This window comes from Ciconia boyciana, chromosome 16 (assembly GCF_034638445.1).
Source record: "Ciconia boyciana chromosome 16, ASM3463844v1, whole genome shotgun sequence".
Classification (NCBI taxonomy): domain Eukaryota; kingdom Metazoa; phylum Chordata; class Aves; order Ciconiiformes; family Ciconiidae; genus Ciconia; species Ciconia boyciana.
The window spans coordinates 4,071,732-4,092,884 of NC_132949.1; the positions used below are offsets into that span (position 1 = coordinate 4,071,732).

The following is a 21,153-nucleotide window of genomic DNA, read 5'->3' on the forward strand; positions in this document are numbered from 1 at the left end:
TATAGCCACATTAAGTATCCTCTAACTTCAACTAGCAGTACAATGGAAATGCAACAGAAAAACAAATTCTCACCCATGGGTAATTACAATCTTCCTGCTTAAATTCCTAAGCACTTCTTTTCCGACAGTAATAGTCACTTTTCTGTGTTTCTCAGACATGAGTGATTGCTTCTGGTTGAAGCCTCATGTTGTAAACATTTGTGTGAAGAGAAGATGAAAGCTCAGTAAGCAAGACTGGTTTGGAATAAGGAACTTGAGTTACATATCAATACCACCATAATAAAATCACCAGAAGCTGGACTGTTTCTGTAGAGCGGTCTGACCTTGCAGACTCCTAATTTCACTATCTATAAAGTTTAGTTATTTTCTGTGTCATCGTCGTCCCCCCCCCAGGAAAAAACAAGTGTTTACTTTCCCAGACAAAATCTCCAGAAGACCAAGCATTCCTTCATTTTTTAATTCCATATCAATGCTGTGTACAAACTTTTGAAAAAGCAGTCTCTTTTTTAATGTTCTCTTTCTTTTCCTCCTTGCTGAAAAAAGAATGACAATCACAGAAGTCTACCAAAGGGAGTAAGAAATCAAACATATAAAGTACGATGTCTTTAAATGTGTGTCATTGATATACATAAACACAAGTGCTAACTACTGCCAAAGGCCACAGAAGAAACAGCAAGACAAACAAGAACAAAAAAAGGAAGGTCTTGTTTGTTCTGATCATCTAACCCATAATACTTCCATTTAAAGGGGAAAAATGCATATACCATGTAGCGATAATGGGATCTTGCCTTAGGACCTCAACAAAAGAAGTGAGAAATGATTAAACAACTATGATAGGTGAGCAGGAGGGAAGATCAGGAATACAAACTTTGCTATTTTCTCCCCCACAACGAGCCACTAGCAACCTTGCACCAAGAGGAACACTGGGGATCTACTTCCAGGAGGAAGCCTTTAACAACGCTAGGAAAAAAGTAAGGACAGGATTCACGTTGATCAGGATCTTGGCCTACTGATCCCCAAGGCAGGGGGAATACCAGCTGTCCAACAACTCTATCCCTAAGCTAGAGCAGAACAACACCATCCTTCCTCCTTGTTCTCCAAGCCAGCTCCCAGGGCTTTCCCTAGTTATTCAGGCTGTACACAGGGGACAGGATTTAAATTATTACAAAAGACTTTTCTAATTTAGATTTCACTCCTGCTACCAGACCTATCTAGGTACCACTGACCTCAGGAGTGAATGCCAGTGAGGTGAAAGATTCAAGGGCTTTCAGATAATAATCTGAATTGCTCCAGCAATTGCTTCTGCCATTACTAAAATGAAAACACCTAGAATAAAGTGCAGTAGCAAATGTAAGATGGTAAGTAAGCAACAAATAAAAAGAAAAAGAAACAAGAAAACCACACTGAAAGTCAGAAAGAACATCCAACTATAATTGCAAAGGGGATTTTAGTAACAAAAATAATTGCCAACGATGGAGAAAATATTTCATCAGACTACTAAATTAACAGAGTTGGAAAACACTAGTAATAATACTGCCTAGGTCTTACATAGCCTCTTTCATCCACAGGAGTCAAGACTCTTTACAACTTGGTAAGATTCACTATTCCTATTTTAAATTCCTTCAAAAGGAAGCATAAACAGGTGAAGTGATTTGCATGAGGCTGTCCAGATCTCTCAAGCACTAGGCCTGTACCCTATCCACCTGGAAATATTACCTCTTCAAACCTTCCAGACACTCTTACTTACATTTTTCGAGATGGGAATTTCTCCATGAATCTAACCGTCAAGCAGAAGTTCTCTCCAAACTACAGCCCTTCTCCTGCAACCACATCTACTAATACAGATCCCAAAGCCCAGGAGCAACTTCTCTGGAATCAATGAGATTTCACAAAGGGAAAGGATCCTCCATGACAGATCAAGAAGCAGAACTGGGACAAATTACAGATTAAGGTGCTGCTTCCACATCTCCCTTTAATTTTTAGTCTGCTAGGAAGAGAAAAAAACAACTCAAAAAACCCCCCAGAAAACAGCAACAACAACAACTTACAAGCCCCCCCCCAAAAAAAAAACAGCTATTACAACTTTTCAAGTCCTAAAGCTTTAAGAGGCCTCTTTCATAGAAAAGTTCATCTGGCTCACTTAAAAAGGCACAGGGTCTGTACGAATTAAAGAAGGGGAAATACACACTCTGTATGTTTGATAAGTCAAAAAAATTCACGGAGGTAAGGAGTGATAATAGAAATGTGATTTCAGCTAGGGAAAAAAAAAAGTAATTTCTGCTTTCATAACAAAGATAACTCAATTTTATCAGTAATAACATAAAATGTTCCTTTACTTACCAATACAGAAAAACTGTTCTGCTAATTAAAGTTCAATAAAAAAAAAGCTTAACTCAGCTTTCGCCACTCAAAACTTCTGCGCTGTAAAAGTTAAGCCTACTAAAGTCTGATTCATCTAAGAGCGAATCCCTCAGTTTGCACCCCGAGGAGGGGGAGGGAACGTGGTGGGCACTTGTACACTCTCCCCTCATCTAAATTTCAACTGCATGTTCAAAATCAGCTCCTCACTGCAGAGGACGAGCAAGCTGCCCAGCATCCCCAGACTGTCCCAATCAAACAAGCTTTGCCATTTAAAAAAAACCCAGAGTTTTCATTCACAATCTGCTATGACTCTAAAGTATTGAAACAATTGAATTTAAAACACGTTACTTTAAAACCTCCCTGTTCTACCAATCAGTCTTGGAAAATAATGCAAACTTGCCAAGTATCACTTCATTTAATTTGGTTATATTTTCATTTTTACAAAGGAATGTGTTTTTTCTTAAAATAAATAACTGGGGGGGGATATTTTATCCCTTGCCTTGTTTCAATTACACTATTTATTAAGAACAACAATATTAGAAGACCTCAACAATTTAAACCATCCCAACAAGACTAGCCGTGATGCACTCATCTGTCAACGGGGATATTAATTTTTAGGACATTTTTGGGTCTTACAACTGAATTATTTTATTTCTTCAATGAAAAGTGAAATATATTATGTAATTTTAAAACTTCATCTCAAGCTCACTGTATCCCTGATAATGCAAAAATCCTATTACCTTGTTACCTCTTCCTCATTTTGTTATTAATTGGAAAGCAATCTTGCAACTGTTTCCTTGCAGTTATTTCTTAATTTCCATCAACAGTATGTCTACTCATGTTACTATAATCAAACAACAGCAGTTTGACTAACAATGCATTGAAGCCAAACAACTTCACTCATTTGGAAATTAATAAAAGGACACGACCCACCCCAGGAGGGGTAACATATATGCTTCCTCTACTTGGGGATTTGCCCTAAATATATATATATTTAGGGAGGACTGTATAGTCTCTGTTGGGAGGACTGTATCACAACCTGCAGTATTAACTCTCCTATTTGCAGTTTCACAACAGTTGCATTGTATAAAAGGTGATCTCGGGATCTGTGTTAGACCTCCCAAGTTCTAGCCACTCGGCCCTGACAAAGCCTTCCTGCAGAAAACAAAAATATACGCTCATCCGCCAAGCCTTCATTGCTCTGAGGGTTAATTTTATAACAGCTGTTAAATTCTCTCAATTTATTTTTCCACCCTTCAACAAACCCTACCTAAACCATTTTTTTACTTCTATTTTATTATTGTTATTCCCTGGCTGTCGCTGGCCGTTCCCTCCCGCCCCGCCCGGAACAAAAACAAAGCTGACTCCCACCCCTCTGCATCCCCCCACCTTCCTCCCTGACGGAGCACCCCCGGAGCCAGGGGAAGCCGGGGTTGTGCAAGGCATCTCCGGCTCTCCAGCCTGGCCTCTCCGCCTGCCCCCGCTGCGCCGGGCGCAGGGCCACCCCGGCCCGCCCGCCGGCGGCCGCGGGCCCCCGGGAGAACGCGGCAGCCCCCGGGGCTCCGGCCGAGCCTGCCCGTAAACAGCCCCCGAGCGGCTGCCGCTGCAGGCCCCTCCGCAGACACAGGGCCCTCTCCAGCCGGCACCGCTCAGCCTCCGGCCCGGCCGGCAGCCCCCGTTCGGCCGCTCGGCCGGCTGCGGGGCACCGAGGGTCCCCCGGGGCCTCCCCGAAGCCCTCTCCAGCCGGGCCCGGCCACCCTCGGCCCCCGCGGGGGGCGAATGGGGAAGTCCTGACTTACCTGTCATTACTTTCTACGCCATCTTGGATCCACTTGTCAACGTCCCCACAAAGCATTGTGGGAAAGCCCTCCCCCGCCCTCCTCCCGGCCCGGCGGCCAGCGGGGGAAGGCGGAGGGCGCTGCGGATGGGACGGGACGGGACGGGGACGGGGACGGGGACGGGGACCCGGACCCGGACCCGACCGGACCGGGACCCGCGGCCCCGTCTGCGGCACTATAGAGGGAGGCGGCGGCTGGCGGAGGGCAGCCACGGGCTCCGGTCCGCAGCTCTCCCCTCACGCAGCGGCTGGAGGGGGCACTGCCGCGCCGCTTGGGCTGGAACCCGGCAACCTCGGGTTTTTTCGTTGGATTTTTTTTTTTCTTTTCTTTTTTCCACCCCCTCCCCTTTCCTGGGAGTCGTGTCACTGCCTCAGCACGCACGCAGCAGCTGCCAAGCCCGAGGGGCGCTGGCGCAGCCGGCAGACGCGGGCCCTGCCGGAGCGCTGCCCGCTGCGCGGAGACGCGCTGCGCGCCCGCGGAGCCGACGCGGACCGTCCTCCTTAACGCAGGGTAGGAGGTGCGCACACGCGTAGAGAAGGTCCCGCCCGGTAAGCTGCGAGACAAAGTCCACCTGTGCTGAAAAGGTTGGGTTTTCCTCGTGGTTATTCTACTGTTGTGTTGTGTTTTGTTTTTAAAAAGTTACTTCCCTTAAACTTGCAGAAACCTGGGTCCGCGTGCGCAGGCTGCAGCCAGGCGTTAGAACAGCTCACCTTGTACACCGAGCTTTAAAAACCCCATCTGCCTTTGCTGAAGGACTGTCGGTAGTGCGTTTGTGGCTGCGCATGAATCCCAGAAACTGCTTTGCATAACAGTTTTATTTTCACGGAGTAATCTTCCCTGTTAGCTGCGTTTTCAAAATGTTTGGCAATCAATTCTTAATACCTACACTGTTTTGCAAACTGGCCTTTTTAAGGCGTTGCTGGCTCAGCCGCCACGGATGCGTGCCCCTCGCAGTGCATAGGCCATCGTGCTTCAGGGCAAAGTGGACAAGAAATTAGGGAAAAGCAGCTTACTTCAGGATCTTAATAAAGCTTATCAACAGAGCAGGATTCCAGTGTTTTTTAAAAATTTTTCTTTCTACTTTAATTAAAATAATTATAAGATCCAGATCATTTTAGTATTGGATTTTCCTAAATACATTTATATTTAAATTTACATTTAACGCCTCCTAACTCTTTGAAGAATAACCACCAGCCAAGCCTCTGATGCATTGCCACTGCATGAAGATACTTGTGCCCAAGAATATTTTCAATATTCATCAGTAATGCATTTATAAAGAGAGAGCTCCTTGCAAAAATGTAAATGCGTAAGGAAATAAATGTAAAGAAATCCTTTGCCTTTGCAGCCCCAGACTTAAATCAGTCCACTTTTTAATTCAAGCTAATAAATACGGTTGGGAGTGTAGTTAACTGTTTCAGTGCTTACCAGAGGCCTTGCTAGAGGGGAGTGTGGTTGGTCCCAGCCTCAACCCAGGAGACGCCATTTCAGGACAAAAACCCTCCCGCGGAGCCTGCCGTAGGCCATCTCTGCTGGTCCCCAGCTGCCCACCTCGGACACCATCCCCAGTGAGCCCAAAGGGCATGCTGTGGCTCTTGGGTGTTCTCCATGGGCACTGTGCAAGGAACAGGGCAGTTACGGTGAATCAGATAAAGGTAAAACCATGTTCAGGATCTAACTAACTTTGTGTCTCGTTCAGTCCAGGTTGTTGAAGTGGAATTAGTCCTTTTAATTTGGAGGTTGGTTGTGTTTGGTTCCTAGGGAGCTTTCATATTACTGATAAATTTTTCTGCTACAAAATGCAAGGAAGGTTTTCTTTAAAATAAATGATAATTTTAAAAAAGCAGTGGAAAATAGAATGAGTTTTATATGTCTGTATATATCTAAAAATACGCATATATCCTCTGGAGTTCAGTTTGGGGTGAGACAGAAATTTGCTGGGTTTATTTTTCACATAAGCTGTCATTAACTTTTGAGTCCATTTCTTCTGACAATATTTCTTTATACTGTGCTAGGAAAAAAAGTGTGTGGCTAGTAACTGAGTTATAGGGGAAAGGATTTGTTCAGTGACAGACACTGCTTTTATTGCGATCTGTCTCTGTTGTTTTAAAGTTCCTATATTGAAAGTACTGAAAGGCAAAGACTGCTGTAAAAAGATGGGAACTCAGCACTGTAGAAAGACCCAAAAAGGAGCTGGGGAAAGACTCTGGCAGCAGGGGAATCCCCCGCCTCAGAAGAAGTGCTGTGTATAAAACACAATATGAAGACTGTGCCCTTACACCTACTGCTTTTTATGATCTTCTTTCTTACTTAAATTAAACCTCTTAGCCCCTATATGAAGTAGGTTTTACTCTATTTTGTAGACTGGTTAATTGTATTGTATAAACCCTAAGTGGACATGCCAGAGGCTCCAGAGGGAGCCAGCAGCTCTGAGATGGGGTTGCCTGCCAAGCACTATTTTGTTCAAGTACTGCCGCTGAGCCTGCAAGATTGGAATAACTGTATTATTTCCATGTGGTGCCCTCTCCAAGCTCTTTCATAGTCTTTTTTCCCAGATAGAAAGATGAGGACTGTTGGTCCAAAACAAATTTGGGCTCCAAACACTCATTAACCTTGGAAATTCTGCTCGAAGTGCAAATCATACAGCAACTGGCCTAAAGGATGAGATTCCAAATCCGAAGGGCCTTAACATAACTAAACTTTGGTTTCAGAGCCACTTCCATTGTAACAGCACAGAAGGCAGAGTATGCCACTAGCAACCGGTTATACACTACATGGGAAGGAAGAGACTTCTTGTGGCTTTTATTGACACGTTTCAATACAGTATTAAAGGATAATTTAAGGAAATAAGCTTATAATACTAGCTGCTACTATGGGAGGGACTCCATAAGATGTCTCTCTCTTTCTCTCTCCCTCTCTCCTTAATGCATATTACCCCAGTGGAAGCTGCAATTTTGGCTTCCAACCTCTGCAATCAAACACATAATTCAGAACTCTACAGGCTGAGTTGACAAGCCAGGTCTTCACTCAGCATGGGCTGGGCACAGAAGCAGATGTGTTACGTGCTGACTACTGGCTTGCATTTGCAGAATTGTCCAGCCTTCCTAAGTTCCTGGAATCCCCATGTGCTATGCTCACTAATGGGATTTCATGACAAGAGGAGAGCTCACAGTACTAGGCTTCTGCTGAGGAATGTGAGTTTTTGCACTGGTTGCAGCACACTCCCTTTCTTTTGCCCAAGGAGAGCAGGAGCAGCTAGTCACATGGAGTCTGGGAGCAGAAGAAAAGCAACAGTGTATGTTGCAAATGTAAGAAAAGCCAAAGGCACAATGGGGAAGCATGAGATAGGAACAAAAACAATGAATGTCTGCTCAGCATCATGAGACTTGACAGGACTCAGATCCTCAAAAGCCTAACAGTTATATTTCTAGGGACTCATTATAATGGTAAGATTAAAACAAAACAAAAGGAACCCCTCCAACGAATGCAGCAATACCAAATTGAATTCCACTTTTACATTTTTTAAGATTTCAAAACCTTTCAGATCTGAAAATCGCAATTTCCTGCTGGAATTTTGAAAGCCCAGCCTCCCAGGGATCGTAACTGCAAGGAAGCCCTGTACAGAAGGCACTAACACATCCAGTCTCCCTACCCTTAAGTCAGGATTCTGTAAATTATGACAGTTCACAGGGTTTCTCCCTATTCTGTGAAGCTAGGAGCCATGGCCAGGTCCTTGGAGAATCTAGGCTCCTTGCCAAAAAACAGGAGTTTGAAAACCTGAGGCCACTCAGGGCTGCTAGGCTCCCTGCCATGAAGCTAAGATCTGAGCAGAGCTCCGAAAGGTGTGGCACGGATTCTGGAAGAGTTGGGAACTCTGAAACCCTCACTTGCTTCGGGGCTAATGGAGAGCTGGTAGCCAAAAAGCCCTAGAGTCCTGGCTCAACCATGAGCTGCGCGCTTGGAATCACAGCTATAGCTTGGTTTCTACATTTTCAAAACAAAACTATTTTAATTATTTCAAACTTACGCTGCTGCTTTTTTTCCTTTCTCCTCAGACTTTTGCTTTCACAGGAAATTCAGAAAATCAATTTCTATTCTATGATAAACTTCACTCCTGTTTCTGGGAACTGGCATTTCTTGAATTCCAATACAGAAAACACAATTTTCAATCAGCTCTACTCATGATGTCTAACTTCAGAATACAGGGAAAAACATTACAATTAACATGTAAAAGTAATAAGCACGATAGAATACATTCAGCACCAAATTGCCTCCCTGACCCTGCAGCCTAATACCCCGGCAGGCATCTTGAGCAGTTTTCACCTCCAAGAAACAAAACAACAGGAGGCCTTTCTCAGTAGAAGTTCCAGACTGACTGCAGTAATAGCAGCAACATTTTTATTGTCTTAGCACACTGGACCTTTATAAATTTTTGAACTCCCTCAGAAGCAGCAATCATGGGAAACTAACAGAAGTTAAGTGGTTTACCCTCTGCCACAAACAAGTCAGTGGTAGACCTGAGGTTAGATAGCAACAGTAACTCTTAGTCTTACTAAACAATAAAGCAAACTGTTTCTAGGCAGCCATTAATGTCTGATTATTAGGCTGAAGAGTAGCAAGTTTTGATTTTCCAGCATGAAAATTCCCCTGGAATTCCTCCAGAGTCCTCTAATGAACAGATGATCTCAACTTTAATCTTACTTCATAATTATCCAAGGATAACATTTCTTCAGCGTGGACTCTTTAAACACATACAATTTCTAGAGCAAGTAATATTCAAACCAATTAATTTTTCCTTTGATCCACAAAATGAGTGTTGAGAAGCAAACAGCAATAAGGGGATGTTGAGGGTACATTGAGGAGATAGGAACTACAAAGTTCAGATTAATGCAATGGTTTGATCCCACATTGTCAAGATCAAAGATCTTCAATCTCAGTGCCTCTTTTTTAAGAAGCCAGCATGTCTTTATGTTGACCTTTAAATTGCTCATGGAGGAGTTATATCTGACATGTATCTACATTCTTGAGATGAACTAGCACCAAAAGTTTACAGCTTGTCTTTTTTCCTAGCAACCTGAATGTGGCAACCTTTTCCAGGGAGACTCAAGATACACTCCTTTCGTTTTCATTAACAGTAGTCTGCCAACAACAAAAAAAAAACCAAAACTCCAGGCTAAATGAATAGATTATTTTCCACTCACTTGGGCTTACTGTACAGCCTAATAATTTTAGAATTTTGTTTTAATACTCCTCTTTTGTGATGTGTGGGGAGGGAAACCCTGAAGGATTCTTGCTTCTGGCACCAAGTACTAGATACACAACAGGTGTATCTCAATCTGAGGATAGAGTTAGGTAGGGAGTTTGCCTTGGGCAGTATGTTGTCAAACCAAGACAAAGGTGTTGTAAGTGAACTCAGTGAGGACAAAAATCTATTTCGGACCAAAAGGCAAAAAGCTTGATCACTGTGGATCTTTGGTATGAATACAGACCATGAAAGTGAACCTTCATAATCTTTCTGAATTGAGTTTTAAGGAGATACATGGACTGTTGAAAGATAAAGTGTGCTTCCACGTTCTTTCCAATGCTGACAGCAAAAGGTAGTTGCGAGGGGAGAGAAACCACCTCCTCTCTCCAACAAACTTGTGCTCTAAATGCAAACAAAGGCAGCAGAGAGGGATATAGCTAGGCCAGAGAGGGAGTAGGATCCGCAAGAACCCCAGAAAGTAGGGCCAAGGAACCACTGAACCATTCCACTCTAGGATAAAAAGGACAAGAGCTTTGGCTGGGGAAACAGGTCCAATATCTCTCATCTGGTAGAAGTGTCACAGAGTCCATAAGCTTAAATGCTTGGGGTTGAAGATTCCAGACCAGATTTGCGAACAGAAGAAAAAGGTTTATGATAAGAACAGGGAGAGGCGAGTTCCCACTTCCCCTGATGACCCATTGTTCCCCTTTCTGATTACCTCTTGCCTCAGTTTCCAGAAGATTTATTTTTTTCAATTGACAAAGTCAAAAACTGAAGTTACTTTGTTCATTATCCTAGCAGCAGCCAGTTTTGCTCATGCTACTAAGGCTAGCCTCGCAAAGGCCAGTGCATCCCATTCTCAGACATGGTTGTGACAAGACACAACTCATACATCTGGGATTGTAATACAATTTAGGAAGTTAGATGGTAAGCATTCTATGCATTCTAAACAGTCTGCTCCTCTTTCTCCCTTCCCTGATAGTTCAGCTGCTTTTTTGTTGCTTAAATGCAGTGAGCTGGATTGGCATGGCTTGATAAAGTTACATGCATCCGAAATGACATTCCCAAGCTTCCCTTAAGCTATGTCCAGAGTCTACATTTCAAATGCAAATCAGTGCTTAGAAGCTTCCATCTTTTCCTGCCCCTTCACAGACTTCCCTCACTCAAAATCACTGCCTAAAGTTTCCTGACTTACTGTGTATTCATATGATAATTACCTGTGCTAAGAGTGTTAGTTTGAATGAAGTTCAGTGTGCTTTTAAAGAGACAGGATTTATATACATCTCAATACATCATTTACAATTATAGTCTCTACCTAATTAATTATGAACATAATAGTTATGGCTAGCATTAAAAAATCATTAAAAAACAGAGCAAATTCAATAAAAGTTCCATTGATTCTTCCTATACTATTCGTGCTACTATCTTACTTTCTTAAAAAAACAGAACAGGGACATGGGAAAAAGTCCACAGCTTCCCTCCATTACAAGTAGGTTAAAGCAAATAATAGGACATTATCTTGTCTGAATATAACACATTCAATTATGAGAAGCAGCAGCTTTGAAGTATTATCTTAGCTAATTGCATAATTGCTATTGTAGCCATTACAAACTGTAACGACAAAACAGTGCAAATTAGTGACTTGCACCAAGCAGACAAGATTCAGGTAGATTTCTCAGCCAGTTCAGAATTAATTAATAAAGTTTATCTGTAGTCGCAAATGACAAGAAATAGCATTATTCTTAAGCATGAGCATCCAGAATTTTGCTCAAACAGTATCTTGATATAACATTACAATATTATCATTTTAAGTTACCTCAATGCATGCTACTGTAAAACCCTAGGATTTTATTATTTACAGTATATCCTCTCAATCACAGCCTCAAAAAGTCCTGTAATGAAATAACCACAGAATTATGTGTTAGGCAGATAAAGGTATACATGGAAAAGAAGAAATCACAAGACTACTGTTATACAGACAGTACAGTTTTATTATGTTCTTTCACCAATTGTAGCAAAAACATTTAACAACTGAATGAATAATCAAGGGAACTTAATTGTCAACAGGAATTTCAGAATTATGTTCTAAATTTTAGACCAGGAAGGCTTGACAGGGAGAAAACAAACCATATACACACTGTAATAATAGTCTCTATTATGAAGATTTAATGCCTTCTTTAAAAGCACTGAGATTATTGAGGCACCTTACTGCAGGTTATGTATCATCTCCTCTTTGGCAATGAGATGTGTGGTTTTGTTAACTAGGGCCATTAGTGAGTTGAGCTTGTGAGACCAGTCATTGAGTATATTGTTTGGGTCCTTAGGCCTCTGAAAATTGATAATTCCTGCCAGCCTGTCTACTTTAGCAAAGATGGTCTTATTAACTACTAGGTTAGACAGGAACTCCTCCGATTCCTGTAAAGACAAACAGCACTAAGTCAAGAAAATAGCATTTTTATCTATAAAACATCAGAATTCCTCCCAAACAGCACTAAAGCACAGGGAACAAGATTTTCTTTATACTTAACAGAAATACAGCTGTAGTAATATTGTACTTAAAAAAACGCACAATACTTAACATTGCACATGTTGGCACTGCAAGGTACTAGCACGATCTATTAAAAAACGTGTTGTGTTTTTTTTCATTTGACCTATATCTGATCATGTTTCATGAAATTAAAAATTTAATATACTACACCAACAGACTTTTACACTTTGGAGTAGTTGGCTCCACAGATATTGGAACAAGCCATCTGACAAGCAAGGCATAGGAAAACCCATGTAAATTACTGACCACTGTCAAAGAAGGTTTATTCCAAATTTGTGGAAAAGAGCAGATTTAATTAAAAGACAGTAAGGTAAAGCTTTTCATTTGCACTCGAAATACCAATATGCCACAATGTATGAATCTCTCTGGAAAGCTCTTGAAAACACAAAGGGGGATGACAGGAAGACTACTCCACCCCATGTTCCTAAAGTACAACCATCTATAAACAGGGACATTTAAAAGGTGAGAAACCCTGTATCTTCAGTCAGTTTTAATCATCCATTGACAAGAACTTTTTAACATTGAAACACAAGACAAGAAGCTCCAGCATTTCAATGAGACCTTGAATATAAATGAATTTTTAAGAGCAGCTTTTGCCTTATGAGCACATGCATCATGAAATTGAGTTCTGCCTGGATTAAAAAACAGTTTTCTAACTCCCATAAAGGCATGAAAATACACTGAGGTCTTCATATTGACTATATTCAGATTCAGACAAATATTCAGATTAATACTATTACTCCCAACAGACTTTTACACTATTTCCTATAAAAAGAACCCAGTGAACTAAAGTTCCCTTAATGCTCCCTGTCTATCACTATAGCACACTTCGTTCTTCCTGTAAGAGCTGAAAAGCACTGGTAACACAAACAGGGGAATTAGACTAAGGATGAAGCCAGGAGAGCTGCAAGGATACTACACAGACAGATATACAGAGATACGACGATAGATACTATATCCGTGAACATTCATAAACACACAAGTGTAAACCCTGAGCATTTTGTACTTAGTGTGGAAATACTAAGCAGTGTATTTCTACAATGCTATGTCTTTCTGCATCGTCTGTAAAACAATGCAATGATGATCTATAGCATCACTTACAGAGCTTTCTAAGCTAAAAGGAGAACTCAAATTCAAAGAGAACATTACTCTGCTGAATACGTACATTTTTGCCACAAACACATGCACACATATACTTCCACACCTTTTATGAAAGAAGGCTAAGCAAAGCAGCACTTACATCAACGGAGAGATCCAAGAGCTGTGCCATTCTCTTCATTGTAATTCTGGTGTAATATTTAGCCATTATTCTAATATTCTGGAATAAAAGGGTTCAGAGTAGAGGGTTATGTGCAAAAAATAATTGAAGCAGGCTGCAAAAATATAAAAGTCAATGTTAAAAGCAGATTAGGAGCTGTAGTGCTCTAACGGCAGTCCAGCATAAGGTACGTGAGGGAGTTGTGAACAAATTGTTCTTTTGCTTGTAAAAGGTATAAAAGTTTCTACATGACAAATTTTTAAGTAATGAAATCAAATAATTATGAATTTGAAACAAAGCAAGACTTTCAAGTGTCTGCTCTATTGAAATGTGAATGGTAAATCTCACAATTTGAGTGCCATATGCTCTCTTCTTCTGGCAACTGTGCCAAATACCTATCTATAATAAAGATATATGAGCAAATAAAATGTTGAAAATATAACACAATGGAAAAGACAACTTATCTGCTGCTTTACTACATACTTTTGTTTCTCTTTGTAACTAAAATATGACAAGCGAACAGCACTTTTAGTTGAGGCACTGAATACATAACTAATGCTTAAAGACAGCCATACTTACATGTTCCACAACTCTATTCTTTAAATCTTTCCATCTCTTTTCACCTTCCTCTGTACAGCCAAAAACATCTGTTGCAGGACTGTCAAGGGATCCTTCTCTCAATTCTTTCCCGTATTCTTCAACTAGGGCAGTCCATCGCATCAATTCCATGGTGGTAAATAGTTTTAGGAGGTCTCTAAACGGTTTAGTAAAGTTGATTTACAATCCTGTATTAATAAGGCTCATTTCATACTTAAATAGATCAAAGAAATAATTTTAAATGTTTTAATTTTATTACCATTAATATTCATTGTTCTTCATTAATATACTCTATAATACTTCATGCTATCAGGGGGCAGCTCAGGTCAGACTGTGTTTCTAACAAAGATCTTTCTCTTATAGAGAGACATTTATTTTAATGTAGAACTTGCACAATCATGAAAATCTTGCAGTATTTTTCATACAGCATTAAATTCAGAGATGGTTACAGCAGACTCAGCTGTAATAAACAGATTTCACTTGCACAGCTAGTTTGAGACAGACTTTTTTTTTTTTAACCTAAGAATTGTTTATTAGAAAGAATACTTACTTATACTTCGGGATTTCTTCTAGCTTTTTGTCACTACTAATTCTGTGCACCAAATCAGATTGCTCGTTGTCGTAAGGTGAAAGAATAACATAAAGAACAACGCTCTTCAGTGCCTGTTTAAGAGAAAAGAGTGTCGTTTTTTCCCATAATTAAACAATTAAACATGCTGCCCACAGAGCTTAGAACTTAACATGTAAAAGGCTTAAGCCCAGCATATTAAGAAGTTAAGGTGAAATTGATGTCATCTTGCAGAAATGAACCCTCATTCACAGTGAAAGATTTAAATTTATTCAGGTTAACTAAAATTCTAGTATTTAAAGTAAATACATGAAAAAATCTTTTCAAATATGTAACGTTTGTACTGCATACACAACAGTATCACTTAGACCAAACTTGCACAGCTGTTCCTAATTTCTACACTTTTATAAAACAGACAAGACATTCTCAAGATTTCAAAGACAATATAATGAAGATGTTAGCTATAAATATTCATTTGAAATCAACTTCATTATATCTGTTTTCAACTAACCAATTTGTTAATATAGCCATTAAAAAAAAATAAGAACACCAGACTGATGAGATATTTAATCTGCTGTAAATTGATCTGGTAATAAAATGGGTATTTGCAACATGAAAATACAGACATTTTGTATGCAATGTTTTTTACCTGCTGCCACTTTTCACTTTCAGCCTGGATACATGGAGTATCGTAAATGGCTCTGTAGTGCTTACAGATGGAGAGGTAGGAGCCTTCATGTTGATCCAGCTGGATCATTAAGTTGTAGTATTTCAACTTTAGTTTCTGAAACAGTATCAAACAGTAAAATTAATACAGCTCCATGAATCATATAAATGAAATCCAACTGGATACCAGAAAATGGAGGGATTCAAATACACTTGGACCTGAAGAGAGGCATGTCAGATTAAAACTGGGATGGGGGCAGGGGAGAGAAATCCTCCAATGACTTACTTCTGTGTTTTCTTCTTGAAAAAATTTTGTATTAATTTTTTTGCTGATAATTTGAGTCCGAATATAGTCTTTTACAGCTAGACAGAGTCTCATCTGCTCCAAGATAAATTCTACACGTTCTTTCTTTTCCATTGAACCATAGGTTTCCACCTAAAATGAAAATGTAACTATTTAACACCATCAAAGTCAAATCAAGTGAAGTCTTAAGTGTGCAAGAAGAGTGGAAGGTTGTCGGGGGGAAAACAAAAGAAAACAAAATAGAACAAAACAGAAAAAACAGCCATTCCAGAGCAAGTGAAAATGGAAAAAAGGTTATTCAATTTGAAATTATAGCCCCCACTTACACCGGAAGAATCCACTAAAGTCAGTGCACTACCTAGAGAATTGAAATCTGTTTTCCAAATGGGAAATATTCTATGTAACCTAACTATGAGACTAACAAAAGCAGTTAAAACTGAATTACACTGTCACTAATAACAGTTAATCTCATTCCAGGCATTTCTGCAGACGTACCTGATTAAGTTCCTAAACAATAATCTAAGAGCAGAGAGAATTAATTTTTATTGCCAATGCAATTTTGAGTTACATGGCATGTTACCTGCAGTTCTTGCAGAATAGAGGCAGCCTCTTTCACTTCACCATTCTGTTCTTTTATTGTTGCAAGTGTCTTTGTCAGGCGAGCACGTTCAATTTCCACATATATCTGAAACCAGAAGTAGTAGTTTAAACATTGGAATTTTCTAAAGAAGAGCGCAAACTCTAAGACCACAACCCCGCTAAGACATACATTTGATGTTTTCATACAACCAATTAATTCCTTGTGTATCCATATGCTATACTGATACTATTCACAACATACACAGATAAAATATGATGGCTGGTTGACACACTGGAAGTATTTGGATCAAATTAATCTAAAAAATAATGTCTAAATTCATCTACCATTCTTTAAGTAAACATAAAAGGATGTGCACTGTGAATGAAGTATTAGATATTTTGTCTGCTAAAATATATTGAAACAGATATGAAGATGTTAATGTGTACCAAGTACTACCATTTGCATTATTTCACTCACTCCTAACCATCCATAAATCAACAATACTTGATTAGTAACAATTTAGACTGACTTTGAACAGGCAAAAGCAGTAACATTAATACAAATTTGCCTTAATCCAGAATTGTTTATTTTCTTAAACTAAAAGGAATGTTATGTAAATAATTAACTTGGTATAATGCTTTGCTATCACGTTCTGGTTACCGTAACTGTACGTAACACTTTGCTAAGCCCAGGAGAAATTAAAATAAACCTGCCCATTTCTCTAACAAATTCAAATACATAACATTTTAAAAAGTGAAAAATAAATGGCATTAGAACTCTGAAATGTATTATTCATTATATTAATAATACATCCAAATATCTACATCATGGAAATATGACCCGTGTTTCAGCAAATTATTTAAATACAAAATCTTGAAAATATTTGCAGTCTTTTAGGAAGAAATACACTACTTGACTTCTCAGGTTCATTTAAAAATACACTTTTGCTCTTATTTGAACAAGACTAAAAAATAGCGTTAAGAAGCTATGCTTTTAAAGAAGGTGAACATTTTTATTCTACCTTTTAGACATTCAGTCTTAAAACAAAATCTTACTTTTCCTTCTGTAACCATACGCAACGTGTCAATTAGGCGCAGTTTGACTGGCAAGTCTGTGATGTCTTCAACGTAAGTGCAGCACTGCTGGACCATTTTAGCAACTGCCTAGTACAATAACAGGAAAGAAAAACATACTGTGTTTTTAGATTTCTCAAATGCATTCAAACTATAACACTCGGACATAAGTACTACATAGTTTCATATCAAACTAAAGAGACTCATCTCAACAAAAAGCATGCAAGATACATCTAATCACTTTTATTCATAAAAACGTGTAAAATGATGCTAGCAACTAATGCTAGAAGTCAAATGCGATGCTGTTCTGTCATTTCTTTCTTCTCAGTTTTTCCAATGATATTCAAAGTAATCCGTCCCATGCAGTTCTCTCTTGAAAACCAGTACTCCTCTTCTGCGAAATCCACATGACTCTCACATGGACTGACAAGACTTATCTGTTTGCCCTAAGACCTGCATAGCTAAAGGGAAGGCACATTTCTCTGCAGTTCTCAGACAGAACTGAATTCCAGAGTATAACAGGTTCAAAAGCAAGCATGTAAAGCACACACCTTATTTGATCACAATAAATTGCAATAACTGTTTAACATACACCTCATGTGAACAAGAAAAATTAAAGAGTATGTCTACAATACGGACTGTAGAAGACCATAAAGATGAACTATCATCTAAAAGCACTGGTATGCACTGAAAGCAGAAAAGTCACAGCTGTGTTGCCAAGAATGGCAAGCTGGACCACACGGAGCTTGGGCACAAGGTGAAGACAGACTAATTCCAGACATCAGTTTCATTATTGGCTTTCATTACGCCTACCAAAAAATGTCAACAAAAGCTAATTACAATATATTCAGGCAGGTGCTACAAAGTCAGGAAAGTCCCTACACACAAGGGGGAATCAGATATATAATACACCTCCAAATATAATTTTATTTTTTGTTTCAAAGGATTAAATTCACCTGTTTTAACTGACTTCTTCTCTTTGATAGAAGAATAATATTTTCATTAAGAGCATCCCAGTCTTTAGCTTCATAACACATTTTCACTATAGCAACTAAGATACGGGATGTGGAGACCATGTCAGATGCCTGTAACAAACAAACAGCATGTTAGTGATGGGATAAACAACCTGCAGACCTCTATCACTTGCACTTCTATTATACAAAGGGGAAAAAAAAAATCATTATATCTAGCCTCATTGATTTTCTTTTTAAACAAAAAAACAACAAAAGAGAAAGACTGATAGTCCAGTTCCCTTCATGACTTTAATGCAGTGGAACAAGGGGGTGTGTAGGACAACCAGCATAAACGCTGCACACCATATGCTACTTACCGTTCGTGTTTGTTTTTCCAGGGAGAGAAGGTTCTCAATTACTTCTTGCAATCTTCCTTCCTAATGTGATAGGCAAAGAATTATCAGCATAAGTGAAGAATACAACTCAGTTTCAATTGAGAGTAGCTCTAATTCTCATGTAAGTAAAAATCTTAAAAAAGAAACCTACATAGCACTACCTTTAAATATATGGTTCTACACACAGATTAAACTGGAAAGGTACTAGTTCCATTTTTGCCCAATACACGCTATAAATTGTCTGTCTTGAGTGAGAAACCTAGCAAGTTTCAGACAGGTTTGGTTAGCGCACATTCACTGAGCTAGATGGAAGACTGATTTATTTTCTAGCCAAAACAAAGCTTTGAGTGAGAACAGATAGGCAATTACATACCTTGGTCAAAAAATTGTTTTACTATTACTTTCATCCACCTTCATCGTATCTTAATTACAGCATATTATAGAAAGCATAAACTACATGCTTTACAGTCTAAGCAGGGAATTATAATAGTCCTGCTTTTTGGGTTTTGAGAACTATATTTGCCTTTGTTTAGAGGAGTTAGAGATACCACAATGTACTTTTAGTCCTAAGTTGTAATTCCTAGCAAATATCTTGTAAAAAATGTTAACATGGGAGAATATGCAACAGCCTATGGGGCTGAAAAAAAAGTTAGAAACTAGAAAATTAATAACAAAAGAGAAAATGAACTTATTTCTAAAATGTAGCCACGCTACTGAAATCTTTTAAACTATATACTATGGTTTGTCAAGGATGTGCTCTTACTGCCACAAAATTTACATGTTATGTAGCAATGAAACATGGTCGTGGTGTCCATACCTACGCAGAGCTGTGCCCATGGGATAAAACACCTGTGCCTACTCTCCATACAACACAGTCTTAAGATAGTGTAAGATGCAATTTACTTATGTTAAGGCTACTGCCTTCAGAATCCTACTGAATGCTATATAGTACAACATGTCTTATCATGAGACACATGGATCGAGCAAAGCATTTGCAGCATGTAAAGAATCAGATGCCATCCTACTGGGAAAGAACGTAACAGCAAATCCAATCTGTGTGTTCTGAGGTCTGAGATGCATAGGAATCTCTATGCTACAGCACAAGTCCATAAAAGATACCTTAAGATACACCAGATGCGTCACTACCTCTACAGTCCCATCAGCAAGACATTCTGTGGTCGTCTGTGGCTGGCTGCACATTCGTGTTTGCTCAGCAGATGCCAGGCACCCTATCAGCCTGCCATGGCTCTGGCCCTCCGTGCCAGTCTTTTGGGGCAGGTACATAACCCAGTCAGAAGGACGCAGCGCGCTGCCTGTCTAACCTGACACAGGATCAATTACACGAAGGCAGCTTTGGTGCACAGCAGTCCTAGGATGAACAAGCACCTACCCTCCGCGCAGAAAGCGGCAGCAGGGGAAAGCCACGTCTCTTCTGGTGGACCCGGGCCTTCCTATCCCCTTACCCGCGAGGCTGCACCCTGACATCTCCTCTCGTCCCCCTCACCGCCCCTCCTGCCCCCCATCCTTCTGCCCACCCTTCCATGCACTGCCAATGAAATGGTAGAGCAGTCCCTACTTCTCCCCTTCCCCAAGACGGCACGGGAGGGCCCGAGCCCCGGACCCCTCAGCACCGGATCGGGTGACAAGAGGCGGCTGCACGTCGCGCCGCACGTCCCCCCGCCACCGGGCCGCCTCCCCGAGCGCGGCCTACCGCGCCCCACGCCATGACTCAGCCCATCCGCAGCGCCGGGCTTTCCCCCCCACCCTCACCTGCGCCAGCCGCTCGCACTCAGGCAGCCGCTGGTCCACCGTCGCACTGTAATCCACCTCCATTTTCACGATACGGCCATCGGCCCGCTCCGCGCCGCCCTCCGCCATCTCCCCGGCTCCGCTCCGCGTCCCCCCTCGAACACACACCGGAAGCAGCCCGGCCCTGCGCGCAGGCACGGCCGGGGCAGCTCCGCGCAAGGCCCCCGCACTGCGCCAAACAGGCGCTGGCGGAGCCACCTCCGGCCGCCTCAGGACCCGGGGCGGGCGGGGGTGAGGGGATGGCTCCCTTCCGCGCCTCTCGGAGCATCGCCGTCCGCGGCTCTCGGCCTGCAGGCAGCCCCGCAGGCTGCTCCCGCCGCCGCTGCTAAGCCCCGGCCTGGCTCGCTCGGAGCCGTGCCCCGGGCTGAGGGGACCCCCGGCACCCAGGAAGGGGGAGGGTGGTGCCAGATGTGGGGTGGCGACTTCCCCATGGAGTCCAGTCACGGCCCTCGGCTTGCCCTGCGGCCTCCTGCCTCAGCAGGGGCGTGGATGTTGGGCACAGTTGCCACAGCCACGGTGTTGCTCGTAGCTTGTGTGTCAAGAGCTTGAGGCCTCGGTATGGCCGTAGGGTGAGGGGTGGCGAGTCAGGAGGGTGGTGTTTTCTGCTGTTTCCCCACATCTTGAGAGAACCGTGCCACGTTGACATGGCAGGCTGCACCATGGTATGGCCTCAGTGGAGGATTTGGGGTGCAGTAGCTGGTGACTGCAGCGTGGTGATTTCAATGTATCTCACGTTCCAGCCTCGAGTCATTTAATCATCTTGCATTGCTGGAGAGTGGGGAAAAGGTACGAGACACTGGTTTTTAAGAGTGCAAGGATCCTGATTTTTAGAGAGTGTTGCACCATCAGCGTGTTTGATAAGTTGTCGTGAGATGGTGGTGCAACGCTTCTGGTGGTAGATTGCCATCATCTCCTCTTCTAAAACAGAATTTCATATGCTACAGAAGTCTCATTCACTGGA

At 41.3% G+C, this 21,153-nt stretch overlaps 2 protein-coding genes across 6 annotated transcripts in view; both read right to left on the minus strand.

The window, feature by feature from the left end:
- Positions 1–4,241, minus strand: part of HELZ (helicase with zinc finger) — a 92,011-nt gene extending 87,770 nt beyond the window's left edge. For 3 of the 5 annotated variants that reach the window (XM_072880949.1, XM_072880948.1, XM_072880946.1), the window contains exon 1: positions 4,161–4,241. Coding sequence is in view for 1 of the 5 variants with exons in the window: in XM_072880950.1 (XP_072737051.1) it covers positions 4,161–4,167 (7 nt within the window). In the remaining 4 variants the exon portion in view is untranslated. The remainder of the gene's footprint in view (positions 1–4,160) is intronic. The other 2 variants (XM_072880950.1, XM_072880951.1) reach the window with 2 other exon arrangements.
- A 7,168-nt stretch (positions 4,242–11,409) lies between these two features.
- PSMD12 (proteasome 26S subunit, non-ATPase 12) lies at positions 11,410–20,437 on the minus strand. The gene is made up of 11 exons (XM_072881408.1): positions 20,154–20,437; positions 18,366–18,425; positions 17,992–18,120; positions 17,018–17,125; positions 15,963–16,067; positions 15,365–15,514; positions 15,062–15,196; positions 14,395–14,507; positions 13,827–14,001; positions 13,230–13,307; positions 11,410–11,856 (listed from the first exon to the last, which is right to left on the minus strand). The coding sequence occupies exons 1-11, from the start codon at positions 20,259–20,261 to the stop codon at positions 11,647–11,649; spliced, it is 1,371 nt and encodes a 456-aa protein (XP_072737509.1). The 5' UTR covers positions 20,262–20,437; the 3' UTR covers positions 11,410–11,646.
- Between the last annotated feature and the right edge of the window lie 716 nt (positions 20,438–21,153).

Excerpts from the sequence above, each read along its gene's own strand:
- PSMD12 (XM_072881408.1), bottom strand. The coding sequence starts at position 20,261 with ATGGCGGAGGGCGGCGCGGAGCGGGCCGATGGCCGTATCGTGAAAATG. Across the intron at positions 17,126-17,991 it reads GAAGAAGTCAGTTAAAACAG|GCAGTTGCTAAAATGGTCCA; the intron begins GTGAATTTAATC and ends TTATTGTACTAG. Across the intron at positions 13,308-13,826 it reads AGAATAGAGTTGTGGAACAT|AATATTAGAATAATGGCTAA; the intron begins GTAAGTATGGCT and ends CTTTTATTCCAG.